The sequence below is a fragment of the Boleophthalmus pectinirostris genome, unplaced genomic scaffold (assembly GCF_026225935.1).
Source record: "Boleophthalmus pectinirostris isolate CB_2022bp ecotype Guang Dong unplaced genomic scaffold, ASM2622593v1 HiC_scaffold_9, whole genome shotgun sequence".
Taxonomy (NCBI): domain Eukaryota; kingdom Metazoa; phylum Chordata; class Actinopteri; order Gobiiformes; family Gobiidae; genus Boleophthalmus; species Boleophthalmus pectinirostris.
This window is the reverse complement of record NW_026571541.1, coordinates 3,947,991-3,971,063: the sequence shown is the minus strand read 5'-3', so window position 1 is coordinate 3,971,063 and position 23,073 is coordinate 3,947,991. Positions and strand designations below refer to the sequence as shown.

Sequence of the window (23,073 nt, the reverse complement as noted above, 5' to 3'; positions counted from 1 at the left end):
AGGTCTGAACCAGAACTAAACCAGGTCTAAACCAAAACTAAACCAGGACTAAACCAGAACTAAACAAGGACTAACCTAGGTCCAACCTCGGATTATACCAGGTTTAAAGCACCTCAGAATCACTGTAGAACCACTGTAGAATGAAAGACCTCACAAAAGTTGCAGTAAAATAAACCAAAAAAACAGGTCTAAACTAAGACTGAACAAGGCCTAAACAAGGACTAAACCAGGACTAAACAAGGACTAAACAAGGCCTAAACCAGGTCTATAATACATACTAGATAACATTACATTGTGATTACTTAATGGAGTTAGCAGCAGAGAAATTGCATAGTTTTCTTGAATTATCAAGTATGGCAACTTCTAATAATATTATAAACTAAAATGTAAGTTCGTTTTGGGCACCTTTTAAGGCATTTGGTCATTTAATACAGCAACATAACGATGCTAACCCAGATCTTGTTGTGAACGGATCGGGCACTGGTCTCATCCTATTTGTTTACATTAATGAGAATAGGCCTTAGCTTGAGTTAGCCGCTTAGCTGACATGATTCACAACATGACGTGCAAATGACACACTTTTGCACCACTTCATAACGATTAAAGATGTTGTTTTTTTTTAGACCAAGCTCCATGTGTTATTCCTGGTGAAGTCAGTCAGGACAAAGCCAATGCTATACAGATGTGGGCTAGTCGGGCTAATCCGCGCTGTAGATACGGGACACGGGGGGAAGATGCAAGCGACATTTAAGGGCAAAGAAGTAGGAAAAATGTACAATCAGAGGTAATATTGTGTGAATTTATTTGTCAGTAAACGAGCATTGGATGTAGCGTTAGCTTTCCTGCTAGGGGCCCGGAGTCCAGTGCAGCTTGCTACACACCCGGGACCAAAAATCCAAGGCGTTTCGTCCGGGTGGGCATGGTTTACAGGGAAACGTCCGCGATTCTTAGGATATTGTAGCTTATTTTAGCTCGTTTTCACAATAAATCCAAGCAGTGGCAGTGAGATCGGTTATCGTTAAGGTTTGAGATTGACACAGGAAGAGATCGATTGCCTTGACTGTGATTATGATTAAGATTTGGCGAGTGTTTTTGTGGATTTTGCCCAGAAGTGGTGACTGTAGCGGTAGATTTGGCTCATTTTCTACTCTTAACTACTTGTAAGATCGTGCAACAAAACGAATCTACCCGCTGTCCTTTGTCTAACGCGAAATAATTACATTTAGATGCGATCGTTTAAGCGTTTAACAACAGAAAGAGTGACAGGAGACGAGATCCACGGCTAAACCCCGCCTCGGAGCGAAACGCCTAGACTTTAGCGAGTCCCAGGCAGCTTTGCTTTGCTACACCCATCACTGAATCATATTAGGCTCCATACCTGCTCATCAAATCTGGAGATCACGGCCTGCACCCACTCCACGGGCTTGTGAGCCGCCATAGCGCCGCCGAGTGAAGGGGGCGAGCGAGCGAAGCGGCCGCGACTCGCACACGGCTCACTCCTGCATCCAAACGCGTCCAAAAACCACGGGGGAGAAACGGAGGGACGAGGATTTTTCCCTTTCTGCAGGATTCACCATGCCACCGCCATGACACACCACCGGAAGTCTTGTTCACACACACAAACTGATGGGGAGAGCGTGCGTGAGGCGTGCGTGCCCGATCCGCGACGCGACGCAAACGTGCTTCTTCTTCTTGGCGCAGGGGTCAAAGAGAGACGAGAGGGACCGATGTGAGATGCTGCCCTCCCATGTCTGTTGTTCACCACTAAAAACACAATTTAAGAAGACTTTTTAATCATGTAGTTTTTTTATTTTTATTGCATGTGCTCTTTGTGTAGGCTGCAGTTCATCCAAAACTTTATTTATACAGCACATTTTACAAACAAAGCAGTTTATAAAGTGCTGCACAGAGATCATACGAATTATTTTATTTTTCAGTCATTTTTATTTTTGTCTGAGTAAATTACATTACAAACAAAGGAGTAGGTTGAAGTCTAAAAAAACTTATTGTGTCCTACCCCAATTGTTTTACCTTAACAAGTGGTTGACACATGCATACATGCATACATACATACATACATACATACATACATACATACATACATACATACATACATACAAACATACATACATACAAACATACATACTGTCCATACATACATTCATACATACATACATACATACATACATACTGTACATACATACATACATACTGTACATACATACACACAAACATACATACATACATACATACATACATACATACATACATACATACATACATACATACATACATACAAACATACAAACATACATACTGTCCATACATACATACATACATACATACATACATACATACATACATGTACATACATACATACATACTGTACATACATACACACAAACATACATACATACATACATACATACACATACTGTACATACAGACATACATACACACATAAATACACATACATACATAAATATATACACATACATACATACATAGACCCACACAGACACACATGCATACATACATACATACACTCACACTACATACATATACCCATACATACATACATACATAGATACATACATACACACTACATACATATATGCATACATACATACGCACACATATATACATAAATACACACATACATACACACACACACGCACACACACTACATACATATACCCATACATACACACATACATATGCATAAACACATTTACATACATGCACAAATATATTTTCATTTGTGGTTGTACAAACTTATAATAATGATAAAGAAGGCACAAAAGTTTATCATTTATGATCGTACAAAATAAACACTAATGAGAATGAAATGAAGACATAATTTGTTGTCATAAAATTAAGACAACAAAAAGGTAAACTGCTCAAATTTGGTCCTATCAGTCCTGAAACAATAAAACCAGTAAATAAAAATCATAAAACCATAAAAATAATAAAATAGCAGTAAATACTTACAACTTACATGGTGTTAAAAAAACAGAGATAAAAGTGTGTTTTAAGACGAGACTTAAAACTCTTCACTGTGCCGTAAAAAGTTGCATTCATGAATAATACGTGATGATTATAGGTCTAGAGTTTTCTTTTCTTTTCAGATTGTATTGGGAAACTACTCTATTCTTGTAAAGGTTTGTGTTGTCACATGTTGTCATATGTTCCTCAGAAAATACATGATTACCCAAGTTTTAAAAGTGAAAGTGAAAGTTTATGACATATGAGTTTATTTTGCTCCACTTGGAATGCTCCGAATTATGGCATTACACATACAGTAAATATATTTTTTGGGTGACAAGATTTTCAAAATTCTAAACTGGGACACACTGGGATTGGGATGTTTGGTGTAAATAAAATAGTGAAAAGAGTGTGCAACATTGTGTATTCTTGTTCCACTCATGATTTGAGGAACTTCTGTCGCTGCTTTTTTTTTTTTAATTTATTTTTTTTAATTAATTTTTTTTTGCTTTTATGATCATTTGTAAAACGGTTTTCTGTATTTTGCCAAAACAAATGACAATTTATGCTCCTCTTTACTGTGGGCAGAAATTGTGATAGTCCTGGTTTAGACTTATGTAGCAGAGGGGCGAGGCTAGTTAGTTTAGTCTTGGTTTAGATCAAACTGGTCAAAAATAGAGACATCTGGGATATTTCTTGTATAAAACTGGGAAAAATCACTAGTTTTGTATAAATCTGCTGGGACAGGGGAGACAGGGCTCAAACCTGGGACTGTCCCAGGTAAACAACAACATCTGGTCACCCTAGTATATTTATTATTCTTTATTTCAGACTCAAATATTATTTGGTCCATAGTTTAAAAGAAAAACTGGATACAAAAACATACAAACCACTCAAATCCCCAAACCCAAATATGTCTAGTTTAGGGTGACCAGACATCCCTGTTTCCCCGGGACAGTCCCAGTTTTGAGCCCTGTGTCCCTTGTCTCAGCAGATTTATTAAACTCTTGACTTTGAACTTCAAATGAACTGTTTGAAATTTGAGTGTGTTGGTTTTCTGTACTTTTGTGTGATTGTTGTTGTACTTTTCTGTGTCCTGTAGATTAGGGCTTCTTAACCTTTTCAATCTTGGGGCCCGACTTTTTCTGAACAAAGTAACCTGGGGCCTTATCTATATTAAATGCATCATATTGTACTGATTGTGGGGCCCTCGAGGAGGTGGTCCAGGCCCTACTTTGGGCCCCGGCCCCATGTTTACGAATCACGCAGAATCACTGGCTCTAATCTTTACATATTTACATTTTTAATGTTCATCAATATGCACTGTCCCTTTACAAGTAAATAGATAAGAAATAAGAAATAAGAGAAACATTTCTGTGGAGACAGCAGTGGTGTAGTTTTAACTTGAAATTATTACAGATATCAATTTCCTTTATGTAGTGAGGGGTCCCAGGTTGTTTTTTTATGTTTATTTTTTTGATTTTGTATGTTTTCATTTATTTTATTTTAAATCTAAGAGTATGTTTTGTAACTTTAAAATTAATAAAGTGTGTTTATGGGTCCATCACCTTCTTGTTTCTATGGAGATGTCATTGCTCTGCCTGGAATGTTCCACAGTGTGACTCTAAACAGCTCTGCTTTACATTTATTCTATTACAGATGGTTTTATAACTCCAAAATACCTAGAAAAACAGACATTGTGACTGTAAGCAGGTCGCCTCTCCACAGATCTGATCTGTAACTTGGTCTGGTTTGGTCTCCATGATGATAGAGAGATTTAATGCCATACTGTGAAACATTTCAGACAAAGCAATAACATCTCAAGCATTTGAAAAGTTACGCAATGCAACTTCAAACCCACTTTTTTTCATCTTGGTGAAGAATTGCCGTAAGCATTGACGTCAGAATCCTTGTAAAAGTAGGTTATTCTGCACACACGGCACTTGAAACAGATGCTGATATAAAAGTTTCGTTAGAATCTAAAAGGCAAACGGTCCAAAGCTGTATATTAGAGCGGAAGAGGCTTTTATTCTGTGCAGGTTTGACAGCTGGACACATCGGCCAGAGGGTTTGGGTTAGTGTTTTGTGAAGCAATTTATATCCATAACAGATTAAAGTTCCTTCTGTGCTTTAACGGGGTCAGCTCCAACATTAAAGCTCCAATATTACACAAAATCGACTCTTGTGAGCTTTGAGTCGTGTTCAAATGTTGTTACTTTCATTTCATTTCATTCACACATGTTTGAGTAATTTTTTATTATTAGTCTGTTTACATGTCCAAAGCTCAGAATGCTCAGTTCCTCCTTGAAATGTCAAATAGTGTTAGTCAGAGGTGAGGAGTTGCAAGTCATGACATGGGCTTGAGTCACTATTTTTAGGACTTGGGGACTTGACTTGATAAAATAGACAAAAACTTTGGACTCGACTTGGACTTGAAGGTCATTGACTTGGGACTTGACCTGGACTTGAGAAGACTTGAAGCTTAGACTAGTTGACAAATGAACTGTTATTAAACGCTCTTCGATCTTAACTCTTTCTGTTCTGACTGTAATAATTTGCACTCTGGTCAAGACATTTAAAAAGGAAAAAATTGCATTTCTACAAGTCTTAGATAAATACTCATATAAATATACCATGACTTTAAGTACAATTTAGTTTAAAAATCATATAAATAGCAAAAATCTAACCTACATTTGCTATTTTGGTTTGAATAAATGAAATGATTTGAAGCTCAAAGCAGACGACTTGGACTTGACTTGGACTTGAAGGTCAGTGACTTGGGACTTGACCTGGACTTGAGAAGACTTGAAGCTTAGACTAGTTGACAAATAAACTGTTATTAAACACTCTTAAATCTGAACTCTTTCTGTTCTGACTGTAATAATTTGCCCTCTGGTCAAGACATTTAAAAAGGAAAAATGAGCATTTGTACAAGTCTTAGATAAATACTCATATAAATATACCATGACTTTTTAAGTACAATTAGTTTAAAAATCATATAAACTGCAAAAATCTAAGCTGCTTTGGTTTAAAGACTTGAAATGACTTGAAGCTCAAAGCAGACGACTTGGACTTGACTTGGACTTGAAGGTCAGTGACTTGGGACTTGACCTGGACTTGAGAAGACTTGAAGCTTAGACTAGTTGACAAATGAACTGTTATTAAACACTCTTAAATCTGAACTTAATAATTTGCACTCTGGTCAAGACATTTAAAAAGGAAAAATGAGCATTTCTACAAGTCTTAGATAAATACTCCATAAATACTACATATACCATGACTGTTTAAGTTTTGTAAGTTTTGTCCTAAATCCAAAATTCACCTTTATGCTGATGATACAGTAATTTATTCTTCAGGTAATGATATTGTCCAAATTCAAAGAAAACTACAGTCAGATTTTACTCTGATTCAAAAATGGTTCACCAGTAACAAACATTTCCTTAAAATGAAGAAATCATATCATATGCTATTTAATTACAAAAATAGTGCTGATAGCAACAACTATGTAATTAACTTTATTGATGGAACCCCAATGGTAAAAGTTGACCAATTTAAATATCTTGGTCTTGTTTTAGACTCACAATTAAATTTGAACTTACACATAGATTCAATTACAAAGAAAGTTTCTAATCAGCTGAGGATACTGTACTTAAACATTAACTGTTTCACTTTATCTGTCAGAAAAAGAATTGCCTCACAATTACTTCTACCAATACTCGACTACGCAGACATAATTTACCAGAACACCTCAGCATCTAACCTTCGAATGTGAGATGTCATTTATAACAGTATATGTAGGTTTGTATTAAGACGTCCCTATAGAACGCAGCACTGTCAGATGTTTTCATCACTCAACTGGCTCTCTGTTACATCCAGAAGACACTTACACTTTCTGCAACTTGTGTTTAAATGTTATTACTCAAAGTTCCCACCCTATTTAAAAGAGTTTCTGATTCCATTTAGATCAACATATCATTTACGTCACACTGAACAATTATTTTTTAATGTTCTTATAATAAAAAAAGAAATTGGCCGAAGAGCATTTAACTTCAAAGCTCCAAATGAACGGAACAACTTACCCTCCTCAATAAGATCAATTATATCAATCCACCAGTTTAAGGCGTCAGTCTTCAGACACTTACAAACACCTTGCTCCTGTTTTCGATAAAAATACATTTTTGTTCTATGTACTTTCTGTTGCACATAGAGATGCTTTTTTTTTTTCACTCATTTACAAATATAAGTGTGGTGATGATAAAATCACATAGATGTGTGTATATCTTAGGATCCTGGACTGTATAGTATGAATGTTGTCTGTGTGTTGTGTGAATGTTGTCTTTATCTGTCTTTTGTTTGTTTTCTCTTCTGTAAATCCTGCTTTTGTTAATGCATTAGGACCCCCTCGCAAACGAGATGCTACATCTCAAGGGGCTTCCCTTATAAATAAATAAATAAAATAAGTACAATTTAGTTTAAAAATCATATAAACTGCAAAAGTCTAAGCTGCTTTGGTTTAAAGACTTGAAATGACTTGAAGCTCAAAGCAGACAACTTGGACTTGACTTGGACTTGCCTGTATTTGACTTGGGACTTGAATCGGACTTGAGGTCAGAGACTTGAGAGTTGCAAAACAATGACTCGGTCGAACCTGGTGTTAGTTTTATCTACCTCAGACAAGTCAAACTCAGGCCCGGGGACCAAATTTGGCCCACGATATAATTATATTTGGCCCACGAGATCATATCAAATCTGTATTAGAGCTGCCCACTGACTACAGATAGACTATAGAGATATTGTTTATTTTAAATTGTGTATTCTATATTCTGCTTGTTCTGGATTCAATGTTTAAGCAAAACTATTATTAAACATTTATTTGAATAAGAAAAAAGGTTTAACATTATATATCTGTTGTTGAAATTTTCCAATAAATATTTAGTTTGGCCCACAACTTAGTCCCAGTTTTTAATTTTGGCCTCTGTGAATTTGAGTTTGACACCCCTGATCTACCTTTTACCTTTTGTTCAGTAGAGATTAGTGATTCCACAGGCTGAAACAATCCAAATCAGGAGTCTCCAGCCTTTTTCCTCCTGTGAGCTACTTTTACAAAACGAAAATACGTAAGAGCTACTCATTTTAGCAATTGCCAGAAACTGAGTAAATATGAGAACCATAGGAAGTCTAATGCTGGTTGGGTGTACACTGTGAGATATTTCTGATCATTTCACTCAGCCCCAGCTCAAACTGTACGACCATATCACAGGGTTTCAAAGTTCACAGCTCACGATTCATGTTCTCACACTGTACAAACTACTTCAACAGTGTGAAATCCTCACGAGAGGCGACTGGATTTCAGGACAGGTTTGATATTCTTGTGACCTACAGTTGCCGGTCAGGAGCTGGTCGTGAGGTATTAATCATGTTCTCGTTGCCCCATGTTTACTACACAAAGCACGACACATGATTAAGCCAAAACTCAGCTCGATTATTCAGCTCAGTATGTATAATTCAGAAATCCTTTGGTGAGATACTTGGAAGGGGGTGGAGCTAAAGTTTGGAGACGCCTGATCCAAATGATTCAAGTCATCTAAACGATATCATCTTTTAAATCACTTTTTAAAACAATTTTTTTTCGGTTGGCCTTCCTTTAGCTGTTTTTTAGCTTTACCTTTTTTATTCTTATTTATTCTGTTTTATTAACTTATTTATTATAATTAATAGAGCTGGGTATCATTAAGAAGTTGCCGATACGATACATACCTCGATACACAGGCCACAATACGATATATATCTCAATACAGTGCACTTTCGATTCGATATGATATATTTCAAAAAGATTCAATACGGTTCAATAAAAAATAAAGTCTAAATCATGGCTGTGATACTAAAAGTCTGTTAAACTACTTCTTATTCAAAGTTCATATGAAACACAAACATTTTAATCCTCAAAACATGAAAAACTGTAGCTGTCATAAAATAATTTAGTAAAATACACCCAAAAATACTCTTGGTGATATATCGATACATCAGGCCACAATATCAATACTGTATCATCACATTCAGCAGTACGATATATTGATATTTTTGCACACCCCTAATCATTTATTGAATTGATTGCTTAGTTGTCTGTTTTTGTTTGCTTTCTAGATGCTGTTTTTATTCTTTTTTGCTTCTTGTACAGGACTTTGTAAACCTCGTTTTTAAAAGTGCTTTATAAATAAATGTAGGAGCTATTTGCTTATTTTATTTATTCTAAAATTAGTTTACTATTAGAATTTCAATGAGTTTAGTTCATTTGCACAATATGTTTCTGCTATGTTAATATTATGTTTATTAATTTATTTAGTTTAATTTGGTACTATTTACCTTGAGCACCTTTTCTGTTTTTGGTTTAATCTGTGGGTCATCTAGAGGATAAAAGAGGGTGATACACGTAGACCAGAGTGCACCTGGTCACATGGGCCTATGTTGTTTTTTTTTACCAGTCGACAGGAGAGGACGCAGGAATAGGCCACGATCATGTACCTCTTATTATTAAAACTGAAAATAAATCTTGGAACTACAGCTCTGGTCATGGATATTGATTTGTTTTTTCCATGGATACTGATTGTTTTTTGTTTTTCTTCCTAAACCACAAGTGCCCAAAAGTGATGATTTGAGTTATGTTCAGTTCTGAGTTTGCTCATCGCTTTTGTTTGTTACTTTTCTTTGACAAATACCCACTAGAATAAAGATTTATTATTATTATTTATTATTATTATAAGTCAAGGTGTGTGGAGTTTAAAAACACAACAGTGCACTTCCTGTATTACATGACATCACAAGGTAGAAAAAGCGTGTTTTTTGTCAGAGAGAAGAACTCGAAGAAGTGAGCGAATGAAACAAAACACAACTCCAGATCTGTTTGTGATGAGGAAACAGTATCACATAAAACAAAAAAACATGTAATACAAACCCTTTAAATGGTCATGATCATTGATGAATGTTGTTCAATTCCAGTAAAATGTCTTTATTTATTTTAACAGTTGTGATTTGATTATTAAGGCACCTTCACATCTGCACAGTCCCACAATGCAACGCAACACGACAACACATGACTGCGTGTGTGTCAATAACTTAATAGAGGAAACACAACGCCCCGTGGACTTTACACTGGAGTTCAATCAATGGCATTCCGACATTCAGAAAATACTTTGGGAACAGCTCCACCTAGTGTTCAACAATCCACCTCCGCCTGCTTTTTTTGCATTTTTTCTAGTGGCGTACATCCGATACACTTTTGCATAGTAAAAAATAAGACTTAATACAATTCAGATAAAGGCCACACACCGACCGCTCACACCGTTCACACCGCCAAATGTGACCAGAGCGAAATACAGTACGTTTTTGTTTCATAAAATATATAAAAAATGACATACATATAGGTCTAGTTTATAGAATCTGCTGTGACTTTTTCATGGTGAACAGCGCCTCTTTCTGGCCTCATGCAGTTACTACAAATACATTTTTTTCCCTCAAGTCAGTAACACAAATATCATGCACTTTCCATACCAAAATATGACTACAGTACCTTATAGGGATGTAACGATATCCAAATCTCGCGATACGATATTTTCACGATATCATGCATGTCACGGTACGATAGTTATTTCGTGGATGTAAACAAAACTATGAATATGCAGCTTTTTCACTTTTTAAATGACCCAAAGAACTAAGCTTTAAAAGTGCTTAGAACTGTTATTTCTTCTTGTAGTCTGGACTGAAACAGAGCAAAGGATCATGGTCTATGTAGTTCCTTCTGTTTTTTTGTGTTTGTGTTTCTTTATGTTTTTATTGAGACTTTTGACGATACGATATCACGATATTTCGGTTATTGTTACATCCCTACTACCTAAATAATAATAATAATGCACTCATTTGTAATTATGGATCAATTATTCAATATCTGATAGTCGTAAAAAGGACCCTGACGTTTTTAAAGATACGACATTGGGTAAAATATAGAGCTGTTTATCTTAAAAGTTGCACTGCGTAACTTCTTTGTGTTTCTCCATGGAGATGTTACAGAATTAAACATATATTTCACTTTCTTTTCTTTAATTAGTGTTTTATAGCTCAGAAACACCTTGAATCACGTGCGGGCTTGCTTCTCCATCAATCTGACCGTTAATCTGTCTCCAAGTTTATTTCCATACTGCGGGATAATCAAGGCAAAAACTGTAAAATCTCCATGGCGACAAGCAAGTAGGGCATTTTGGTTGGATCATACTTGGAGATAAAGATTGTCTAAAATCGAGTCAACCGTCAAGTTTGGTTGGAGCTCAATGAAGAACAGGGTTGTCAGAAGTATCGAAAAGCAGATACTACCCGATATGAAAACTAATATCGAAAGTAGATACTCATTTGAGCAGGTATTGATACTGAAACAAAAAAAGAAACTGGCATAACCGGATCAAATTTGGCCTTTCCTGAACAGTTCCTTCTAGAGTTGCATTAGAACTAGAGTAAGACCACATGGGATAATAAACAAACACTATTATTTTGTGTTGAAAATTATATAATATTGTAGGGCTGAACGATTTTAAGAAAAAATTGAATTGCAATTTTTCTGGCAGATATTGCGATTTTGATTTCATTCATAATTTTTTTCAAATCAAGTTTTAGTGCACATGAACGTTTGCAGACATCACAGAAACTTTCATCACACCAGAGTCTTGCACCGATAATCTGAAGCACATTTGTTTACGTTTTACAGAAGCAAAACTTAAAACCACATGGCACTTTTTCATAAACTGTAAGCTCTAAAAAAAAAAACAGCTTGATCCTTGTGCTCCGATGTGGTTCAGCTTTTGTCAGACTAAAGGACACGACTCAGTGAAATATAAGTGTTCTTTTTTGTGATAGAGGATGTGCTGCTGATGGGGAGTCTGTTCTGTGCTTCTATTTTTGGAGATGGTTCATTCTCAGGTTTAAATCTTCGCCCCCTAGTGTTGTGGTGGTGAATTACTTCGCGACGCATAGACCTCGACGCAGATCCACAAATCAAAAATGACAACAACAAGGGGACAGCAGCAGTGTGCGTTGAGTAAAGAACTAAACTTAGCAGAACTAAACTTCGCTCTTAAAATTGGGCTTTAGGAACTGGATAAAACTGCAGCTTTGAGGCTCCCAAAATCGTGTTGTTTGAGATCGAGATTTTTGGTCCAAAACAAAAGATCGTTCAGCCCTACAATATTGTCTAAAATAGAGCTTTTATAATTAAAATCCAAGTTTGACAAGTTAGTATCGAAACAAGAAACCACATTTTTAGCTGTGATGGGGAAACGTCTTTCATATTTGTCTAAGTTGATACTGTCTATGCCCATTCTACTGACATTTTACCTCATTGCATCTTTTTGGTAAAACAGTTTAAAGCCCGCAATAAATCAAGGTAAAGTAAAAGTAAAAAATGAAAACTGTGACGCTAGACTGGGTGATACTGTCAGACCTGGTTTAGTTCTGGGTTGATCTGTTCACATTAGGGATGTAACGATATCCAAATCTCTCAGTACGATAACGATTTACTGCGATATTTTGGAGTGGAAAATAGAATTCTAGATAGGACACTTTTTTGCTTTTAAAATACCTTGATAAGATTTTGGTGTGAATTATTACTCTCAGAATCCCAAGAATTCAATTAAAAAACATATTTCTTCGTGCTGCCTGCGCTGAAATGCATCATGGGACACGTAGTTCCCTATGTTTATTCGCTGTTTCTACTAAAGAACAATGCATTTAAGCAAAGGAACTTATATTTTGATATTTTGTTACAGCTCTCCATATTATTCTGAGACTTCTGACGATATGATGTCACAATATTTTGGTTATTGTTACATCCCTAGTTTATACCCTGGTTTAGTCCTGGTTTAGTTCTGATTTAATCCAGCTCTTGTGGATTGTTTCTGTTCTGCTGTGGCCAATAATTATGACTTCAGCTTCCTGTTATGGCGACATTTCAAGGACTTTTCATCATTCAAATCTAATATTTTGTTTTCTGGTTCTGCTTGGTTAATGTGCAAACTCCAAAGGGATATCACGCGATGAAAAAATATTTAACTGCTATGGCAACACATTAAGAAGAAGAAGAAGAAGAAGAAAAAGAAGAAAAGTGGTCGCTCAAATTGCTTACAGTGCATTTTAGGCTTTACAATGGGCTGATAGTCACAACGTTGCACCTGATTAAAGCTGCACTGCGCAACTTTTCTAGTGGAGTATCGGACACCGGCTTTGTCTAGAATGTTCCACAGTATAGATTAAACCTATTTATGGTGAGGAAGAGAAGCAGGTTACAGCACTATGCTAGATTACAGTTCAGATCTGAGAAGAGCAATTAAATGTTAGATGGACATGGAACATTCCAGACAAAGCGATGACATTTCCACGAAGACCAGCAGGTGACGGACCCTCCACTACAAAAGCTGCACAGTGCATCTTTAATTACCATATACAAGCACTCAACATTGACATGACGACATCCCGATAATCACATAGTCCAGTTCATCCTTGGCAAATCACAAATCCTTTGGTGAAGATATTTAAAAAACTGCATCCTTTTGGTAAGATCCCCGATCCGAGCAAAGTGCACGCTGCTTGTACTGGCGACTGAAGACGGCAGATGGATTTAAGGCAACGAGGAACAAAATCCGCCATTTGGTAGACTTCTCAAAGCAGTAATTCGTAGAGCGCTTTTAAGACAACAGGTTTAAATCCATGTTGGAGTTGGACGGTTGTCAGTTCTTTGGAAAAGTACTTTTCATGAGTTCCGCATTGTTTTTTTACTCCACGGCACCGGGTCTCGTGGCGACGTACACGAACACTACGATTAGCAGTACCACCACAGCTAAAGTGGGCAGGACCACGGTGGCGATCTGCTGCCGGGCCTCCTGCATCGCCTGCTTCCGCTCCTTCTTGTCCTTCGATGTCTCCTTCTTGGGTTTTCCCTTGAGCTGCCTCATGGTGGCGCTGTGGTGGCTTTGCGGTGCCTGTTGGAGAGACAGAAAAGAAAAACAGAAACTGAAGCAATACTGTGTAACTTTTTGGTTTGTCACCTGCTTGTGTCTATGGAGATGTCATTGCTCTGTCTGGAATGTTCCACAGTGTGACATTAAACAGCTCTGCCTTACATTTATTCAATTACAGGTGGTTTTATAGCTCAAAAATATCTAGAAAAACAGGGATTCTGACTGTGAGGGGTCACCTCTCCACAGATCTGACTTTCAGATCTGTAACTTGGTCTGGTTTAGTCTTTATAAAGTTTGAAACCGCCATGAAGTTGGCCCCCCATCAAAAGCACTCCTAAACAAAAACTATGTCTATCATTTGTGCTCCGTTTGTGCTGGTTTGTGCTGTAAAAAAGTTTTGTTTGTGGTATTATGGTTCTTAAGACATTAACAGTTTTAATTTCGGCAGATGGTGTTATCCAGTAGCCATGCTGGCGCCATCTAGTGCCTCCACTCAATTTCATTCTCTCCAGCACCTAGGTCAGGAATCAAAATACACTAGACGGTTTACAAAAACCCCAGAAGTGCAAGTTCAGGCACCAGCCATACATTCTGTGTTGTCAACAATTCCAGAGATCGAGGATTTAAAGCCAGAACAAAGAATGTTTGGTGAATTTTATCAAGAGGAAAGACGTTATTGTCCTTCTTCCTATGGGATTTGGGAAATGCTTAAAATACCAGTTAGTCCCGTTAGTATTACATAAGTGGCTACCAAATAGCAGCGATTGGGTAAATGATAAAAAGTACCAGTATACCCTCAAGCAAACGAATTCTAACACTGTGAGGTCAGACGGTTTCTACGAAGCGAAACCGGCTGATGAATCAGGCTAGTCATCCAGCCCCTCAAAATGTTAAACAGCGCTGTAGAAAAGTCTGAATCAGTCTTTAGTAACTTGCTTTTGATTCTAATTTTATATAACAACAGAGACTTTTCCACAGCCTCAGAACATTTCACTTCTCTTCTAGTTTTGCGGAGTTTTGTTAAAGCCACTGCCGTCATCTGAGTGGAAATGACGTCATACAATTTCCACAAAAATAATAATAATTTTTAGAAATAAACGCACAAATGAAAATAGTCACAGCACAAATGAAATACAAACGTTTGGTATAATTTTCTGCCTGTTTTGAGGCTATTTAACATTTTGAGGGGCGGGGTGACGTCATCGGCCCAAAATTAAACTGCTGATATCTTAAGAACCAGAATTGCACAAACAAAACTTTTTGCAGCACAAAACAGCGCGAACAAATGTCAGAGACGTGATTAATTAATTTACAGTTATACATTATTGTTGTGAATTAATGTAAACTTTAATTGTTTTGAGGTTCACTGACACTGTTATTTTAAATTCTGAACATTATTGGTTTTACGAGGTGCATTTGAATGCCCCGCACTTGTTTTTGTACGTGTGCCTTGAACTAGACTGGAGTGTGTTTTTTGACTGCAGCTATGCACGGGATGAGATTGGGGACTGTAGTAGTAGCCATTTTAACTTTTTTTTTTGGCTTCATAATAAACATCCCCTGTGGAAAAAGACAACCTAAATTGTTTCTGTGCCTAAAGATCTGCAACACGAAGCACAAACGATTGACACATCACAGCATTTTGAAGCGTCCTGGGGGCTGCTGACCCTAATTTGACCTATAAAAGAATTGTTAGTGTCTCCAAAACTAAAGCAGCGCAAACAAAACTTCTTTCAGCACAAAACAGCACAAATGAAGCAAAAACGATAGACATAGTTTTTGTGTAGGTCTGCGTTACACAATGTACATTGTTAAAGCAACACTGTGTAACTTTTTCGATGTGGGATCTCTGTTGTTGATCTATGTTAAAACCGTTTGTGAACAGTCTAGACCAGGAGTGTCAGACTCAGTTTGGTCCGGGGGCCGTATCCAACCTACTTTGATCCCAAAAGTGCCGGATCAGAAAACTCATGACATATAAACCCCAAAAATAACAATAAGTTCAAATATTTGTGCAGAGAAACACAAATCTATTACAGAAATCTTTTTTAATTGATGAACTCTTTCTTATATTATATTATAATATTATGAACTAGAGCCCGACCGATATGGATTTTGTTGTGGCCGATATGAAACCGATATAATGTGAGTTGGGGCTGCCGATAGCCGATATAATCGCCGATATATTTAGTGATGTAAAAATTCGCTGTAAATCTTGAATTGATTAAAAAACTTAGGTTTGGCTCTAGTGGATTCTAAATTGGGTTTATTTAGGCAACATTTATTGTTATTTTGACTCTTTACATCATATTTACATACAGTAGATTGGCCTAATGGCATTTTTGCATCACATTCTAGCTACTGTTACTGTCACTGCTAGTGATGGGTTATATATTCCAGTTTTTTTTTGTTTTTTTTGGAGAACCGGCTCGGCTCACTAAAGCAGCTGGCTCTTTCGGCTCCCAAGCGACTCTTGAGATTGTTTTGTTGCAAGCAGGACTAAACCAGAACTGAACCAGGACTGAGTGTCGGGACTCGGTCTCTCCCTCACTCGAGCCCAAGATTAGTCCTGGTTTATTCATTTTATGCTGAACTGCAGCCAAATATGCACTTTTTTTATCCTATGCACACGCAGATTTCTGAAAGTTTCGTTTTCAGCCGCTGCTGCTGTCAAACTACGGGTCTACAAGCGGCATGAAGAGAAAAAGTGAGAAAAAGAGAAAACACGGCTCCCAATAAGAAACATGCTCCCGTTGTTCGCTTCAAAGAGCCGGATCTAAGAGCTGCTTCGATCGCGACCGATCCATAACTCCTAGCTAGTAAACTATCGCTATTAGCCTTTAGCCGTAAAAACTTGCGCACCGCGGTAATTAATTATATGCATAAATGTGGATCATTCACACGTCTATTCACAGCTCATTTACATATCAATGCAGGTCCAGTAACAAATATACGGCCAATATAGTCACTTTACAATAGACCAATAGAAAACAGCCTGTTTATGTGTGGGAGCTACAGCAGCTAATTGCTAACAAAACCTAAACTAGCTTCATAGTCGATGTATTTCCAACACTCACCGCTCACACAGGCTCCTCCTCACATCACAAGTCTGCACTAATAAATGTCCTTTTAATCCAGACTCAAACCAATTGTCCGAAAAAGAAATAATCTCAGTGTTGCGCACGGCTGCGGGTGTAAACAAACACACGCGAGTGAAGTGACGTCACTCTGGTGGTGTGTTCAGGGACAGTACGGACACAGACACAGACAAATTACACCGTAGATAAATACTGATGCGGAGCCACATATTCGGACATTTATCTGTCTGTAAATTGGATTAAATGAACAGAATGTAGAGAGTCTAAGTTTTATAACGAGATATAACATGCCCACGTGAAATATCGGCCAATATCAGCAAGCATATCGGCCAATAGCCGATATGTCTCCAGGTGCCCATGTTGGCCGATAATATCGGCCAGCCGATATATCGGTCGGGCTCTATTACGAACAATCTGAAACTTTAAGAAAAATTCAATTTCAACACAAAGTTTTAAAATGAACTTGTATTCAAATAGGAATAAGTCAATTTTTCTTGGAAAATCCTGCACTCGGCTCCACTTTTCTCATTTTGGACATTTTGTTGATGGGGTGTCACGGTCAACAGTCAAAACGATCGTCCTTTAAGAGCGTTTGGAAAGAGACAAGTCTTCATTTGTGCTGCTCTGGTGGGAGGGGCCACGTACAGAGACGCTGGAGACGTTGCTATGCTAAGCACCGCAGAATATTACCAATATTTTAATAGAAAATATAATTAAAATATTTTAGTAGAAAATCACCCAAGGGCCACATTAAAGGTCTTGGGGGACCAGATCTGGCCCCCGGGCCTTATGTTTGACACCTGTGGTCTAGACGGAGACATACGTTTTATGCCATAATGTGGAATATTCTAGCCAAAGGAACAACATTTCCATGGAAACAAGCAGGAAGAGACTCTCCTCCAGGCCAAATAAGAGTCAGGTCTGTGGAAATGCAAGCCTGCTCACATTAACGACACTTGGACACATGATATTCTGTTTTTCAGTGCAATAAACGTGTCCGAAAATGAAAAACATGCTTGAATTACAGTCTAAAAAGCTACATGTTGGGGCTTTAAATGCAAGTTAGGAAACGTAATATGATGCAACCACTTGAGACTATTTCTAATACAGATGCCATGGTGTTGCTTGAATAACCTGAATGATGATAGGATTAAAATATTTGGAAACTCTGTATGTAGTTGTAAGAGATTGCATTAACAGTCTAGAGTTAAAAAAATACAAATAAAAATCTGATGAAGAAGAGACAGTTTTCTACACAGAGAATTAGTGGGTTCAGTTTTTTGTTTTTTTTCCCAGTTTTTGTTTTTTGTGGATAGGCCCAGTAATTACAGATATTTAAACCATAAACCAGATCAACACATCTGCAATCACCACATCATTTGCTCGGCCTCAATTGCAACGCACTCTTTACTTAAGCTTAAAAAGGTGTAACTGCGCACTGTGTAACTTTTCGGTTGGGCTTCCATCACCTGCTTGCTTCTCTGGATATGTCATTAATGTCTGAAATGTTTCACAGTGTGACATTAAACAGTTCTGCCTTACATGTATTCAATTACAAGTGGTTTTACAGCTCAAAAATACTTAGAAAAACAGGTGTTCTGACTGTGAGCGGGGTCACCTCTCCACAGATCTGACCTGTAACTTAGCCTGGTTTGGTCTCCATGACAATTACCACCAAGTCTGACGCTCGTTCATTTTACCTGATTGCATCGATTTAGTGAAACAGTTTAAAGCAACAACAAATCAAGATAAAGTAAGCATGAAAAAGGAGAAAGTGTGACGCTGGACTGAGAGATACTGTCAGACCTGGTTTAGACCTGGTTTAGACCTGGTTTAGACCTGGTTTAGACCTGGTTTAGACCTGGTTTAGACCTGGATTAATCCTTGTTTAGTCCTGATCCTGGTTCAGACTTGGTTCAGACTTGGTTCAGACTTGGTTCAGACTTGGTTCAGACTTGGTTCAGACTTGGTTCAGACTTGGTTCAGACTTGGTTCAGACTTGGTTTAGTCCTGATCCTGGTTCAGACCTGGTTCAGACCTGGTTCAGACCTGGTTTGTTCTCATTTAGTCCTCGTTTAGTCCGGATCCTGGTTCAGACCTGGTTCAGACCTGGTTCAGACCTGGTTCAGACCTGGTTCAGACCTGGTTCAGTCTGGGTTCAGACGTCATTTAGTCCTGGTTCAGTCCTGGGTCAGCTCTGGTTCATTCTCCATGAAAATTACTACCACACTGTGAAAAAATCCAGACAACGCAATAACATCTCTGTGGAGAAAAGCGTTTGACAAACCCTCCACCAGAAAAGTTACACAATACACATTTAAGCTGTCACAAAAATGCAGGTCAGCATTAAAAATCTTTGGTATTAATATTCTCAGGCAACACATTTAAAGACGCACTAAGTAACTTTCTTGGTAAGGAGTACACCACGTCCTTGTGTCCGTGGAGATCTTTTAATTCCACATTAAAGCATTAAACTTATCTCTCTGTTGTTTATTTAATAATGAGGGTTTTATTGATCAAAAATAACTTGAAAATCATTCTTGCCGTCAGCGTGATCACCTCTCCACTAGGGCTGGACACCATTAAGAAGTTGCCAATACGATGTTTTTCGATACACTGCGCTTTCTGATACGATTTCAATACAATTCAATACAGTAGATTTCAAATCGATTTGATACAGTTCTGTGAAAAACAAAGGCTAAATCATGGCTGTGATCTTAAAAATCTACTAAGTTTACTAAGTTTGAGCAAAGTTAATATGGAAAACACCCAGTTTACTCATCAAAACAGTGAATATGTCAACACAATTATGCCTCTTACACAAAATAATTTGGTAAAGTACACCTAAAAATACTCTTGACAATATATACTGCATCATCAGTGTTGGGGAGTAACAGATTACATGTATCGGCGTTATGTAATCAGAGTACAAATTATGAGTAACTGTATTCAGTTACAGTTACTGTTTCAGTGAGTGGTAAATAGATTACAGTTACTTTGCTGAAATAAATGGATTACATGGCGGTATTTTCCTGTTTTCACATTTTGAGCTAAACCAGGACTAAAACCAGGTCTAAAACCAGGACTAAAACCAGGTCTAAAACCAGGACTAAAACAGAACTAAACCAGGTCTAAACCAAAACTAAAACCAGGACTAAAACCAGGTCTAAACAAGGACTAAACTAATACAACATGACACTAACAGTAGTGTGGACATAATTTAAAGCAGCAGTGATCTCATAATATATTATTATAATTTATAATAATATATAATATAATAATTTCTCTATCAATAATATTTTTCATTTGGTCAAGTAAAGTCTGAACAAACAAGAATTTTCAGGATGTGGTTGTTACATTCATGTAGTTTTAAAAAGTATGACAATATCAAGTAATCCGTATATAAAGTATTCAGATTACGTTACCCACTTTAAGTAATTTAATGGATTCTGTTACAAACTACATTTTTGTGTATGTAATCTGTAATCTGTAGGGGAATACATTTTAAAAGTCACCTTCCCAACACTGTGCATCATCAAATTAAACAATACGATATATCGCTATTGCAGTATTTTCTGCACACCCCTACCCTCCACAGATCTGACTTGTAACTTGTGTCTGTCTTCATGATGATAGAGATAAGAGTTTAGTAGCAGACTGTATGTATGTATGATTTCTGGCAACTTGGCAATCACCATGAAAACAAGAAAGTGAATGACCTTCAACTAAAAAGGTTACACAATGTAGTTTTAAATAAGTAAAATAAAAATAAACTTCTGTTGCCCTCGTTGTTGGTAGGTGGTTTTTAATTGGAAAGTTGGTGTGGACTACTATTATAGGCTATTGGGCGGTAGAATATAATTATAGGCTCTAAATCGTGTTACTTGCTGTACAGGCTAGATAATAACAGGTTACAGCTTTAGTCTGACAAGAAGATCACACCAATTACGTTATTAAATCAACTTAAACGCTCCTAAAATGCGCAACAGAGCATTCCCAAATCCATCCGGGCCTGACGTAACACGGTAACATGAACACTTCCTCCCGTAGAGACAAGCTAGTCACACAAAACGGCATTTTATTCCTCTGATCGTCATTCTAACTAAATCAAATGAGTCAATCGAATGGAACAATGCCCAAGTTCCGCCGTTTCAAAGTGCACAGCTCTGATAAAGTTTTGGAGACGCCGTGTGCGCCGCTGTCAAATTGTGCTGACTCCGGCGTAAACCAGCGTGGAGCTTCGATCACGCTTTTAGCTCAAACGCGTTTTATGTTCTGTGCGTAAAAGCTGGTATATATGTGGTAAAATGTCATCTAAAAAGAGAAAAGTGCAGTAACTTACGAACCTGCTCCTTACCAAACACGACGTGGCATTGACGACAACAATACTGCGCTTCCGGGAGACGCCTTCGCAATAAAAGCGCAAGAGGAAGCAGCGGTCATTACTTCAAATTAAAGGACAATAAAATAAAAATAAATAGCCCGCTGATCTATAAACAGCAACGATTTGCGTTTATTTTAATTCATCCATTTTAACTAACAATAAATGATACAAATAGCAATTAGTAAATAGTTAAAATATCAATGACTTTAACTTTTTAACTTTAACCTCTTGAGACCCGAGCTTTTGTCTGGTGTGCATTTTTATTTCTCCTTGCTATTTGGGATAAGTGGGACCGTATAAGTATAATAAGTAAACTTTGTTTTTATACAGGAAGTAGTTTTTGCAAAAAAATGATGTCCTCATATGAGAACAATGGATTGATCTTACTGTATGACACAAACAGACATCATTGGTTAAACTGCACGTTTAGTGCGGTCTCCACTACAACACTAGTAAACTACAACACTAGTAAACTCATCTAAATGTTCCCAAGTTTAGCTAACAACATGGTACAATCAATAACATGACATAGTCCCATGTCCTCAACGAGGACATGACATCACATGATGCTCTAGTCTGCCATGATTACTAAAATGTGTCAAATTTTAATGCCAAATAAAGACAGAGGCAGTATTATTGTACATAAATACATTGGTTTCATTCATAAAATTTGGATATAAACTTTACCTCACCTTTACCTATCATTTTCTGCTGACTAAAAATAAAAAAAATTAAAAATAGTTTGGACTCAGTCCAAACTATTTACTTTATATGGAACGGTATATTCACAGCGTGCGTTCCCCCTGAAAAATGTTCTGAGCCCCATTTTAGCCTCGTTGTATTTATTTTAATGGAATTGTATTCATTAGTGGCTGTGGTGTGGCTAAAGTGTCTTGCCCGAGAACACAGTGACAGAACTTGGTCGGTGTGGGAATCGAACCTGAGAGTTGGCCCCACTCATAGTAAGAAAGTGTGTTCTTCAAGGTATTTTTGTGAATAAATAAATGCAAAACAGATGCAGTACTGCCATACTGTGAAAAATAAAAAAATAAAAATTTCTCCATGGAGACCAGCAGGTGGCGGACCTTCTACCAGATGAGTTCTGTAGTGCTATTTTTGCTTCTTTGCTTCTTTTTTTTTTTGTGTCCAAGTCATTTCCCTTAAACTTCTAAAGTGGAGAATCTGCTACAATCTTATTTTTCTGTTTTTCTGGAATGTGCCACAATAGGACCTTGAGCATATATTCCTTGCATTTGTTCATTTACAGGCATTTTATATTTCAAAAATACTTTAAAAACACAAACTGTTACCATGTGCAGGCTTGCTTCTCCATAGATCTGAACATTAACCTGTCTCCACTGTGATGACCAAGTTTATTTCCATATTGTGGAATATTCAAAGCAAAACAGTAATATCTCCATGGAGACAGGCAGGGGGTTGGACCTTCCACCAGAAAAGTTACTCAGTGCAGCTTCAAGTCTAAGTGAGTGTGGTTTTGTTCTTCTTTCCTGACGTCCAGAATATACCTCTTCAATATTTACCAAGACGTGATATTCCTGTGCATGGTGGGTGGAAGGTAACAAAGTACAAGTAAGTACAATACTTAAGT

The 23,073-nt window shown here is 37.2% G+C and overlaps 2 protein-coding genes across 7 annotated transcripts in view; both read right to left on the bottom strand.

The window, feature by feature from the left end:
• The window catches only part of nf1a (neurofibromin 1a), a 125,368-nt gene extending 122,189 nt beyond the window's left edge, over positions 1-3,179 (bottom strand). For 2 of the 4 annotated variants that reach the window (XM_055148100.1, XM_055148102.1), the window contains exons 1-2: positions 2,992-3,179; positions 1,379-1,764 (exon numbers count right to left, since the gene is read on the bottom strand). In XM_055148100.1, the coding sequence (XP_055004075.1) occupies positions 1,379-1,438 (60 nt within the window). In that variant the 5' untranslated portion in view covers positions 1,439-1,764; positions 2,992-3,179. The remainder of the gene's footprint in view (positions 1-1,378; positions 1,765-2,991) is intronic. The other 2 variants (XM_055148101.1, XM_055148103.1) reach the window with 2 other exon arrangements.
• Positions 3,180-9,790: 6,611 nt separating this feature from the next.
• Positions 9,791-21,479, bottom strand: smco4 (single-pass membrane protein with coiled-coil domains 4). 3 transcript variants are annotated; one of them, XM_055147844.1, is made up of 2 exons: positions 21,427-21,479; positions 9,791-14,003 (listed from the first exon to the last, which is right to left on the bottom strand). In XM_055147844.1, the coding sequence occupies exon 2, from the start codon at positions 13,974-13,976 to the stop codon at positions 13,797-13,799; it is 180 nt and encodes a 59-aa protein (XP_055003819.1). In that variant the 5' UTR covers positions 13,977-14,003; positions 21,427-21,479; the 3' UTR covers positions 9,791-13,796. The 3 variants fall into 3 exon arrangements, with proteins under 3 accessions (XP_055003819.1, XP_055003820.1, XP_055003821.1); XM_055147845.1 differs by having other exon boundaries at positions 21,438-21,479; XM_055147846.1 differs by having other exon boundaries at positions 21,423-21,443.
• Positions 21,480-23,073: the final 1,594 nt, after the last annotated feature.

Bases quoted from the DNA above. Each gene is read 5' to 3' on its own strand.
- smco4 (XM_055147844.1), bottom strand. From the start codon at position 13,976: ATGAGGCAGCTCAAGGGAAAACCCAAGAAGGAGACATCGAAGGACAAG.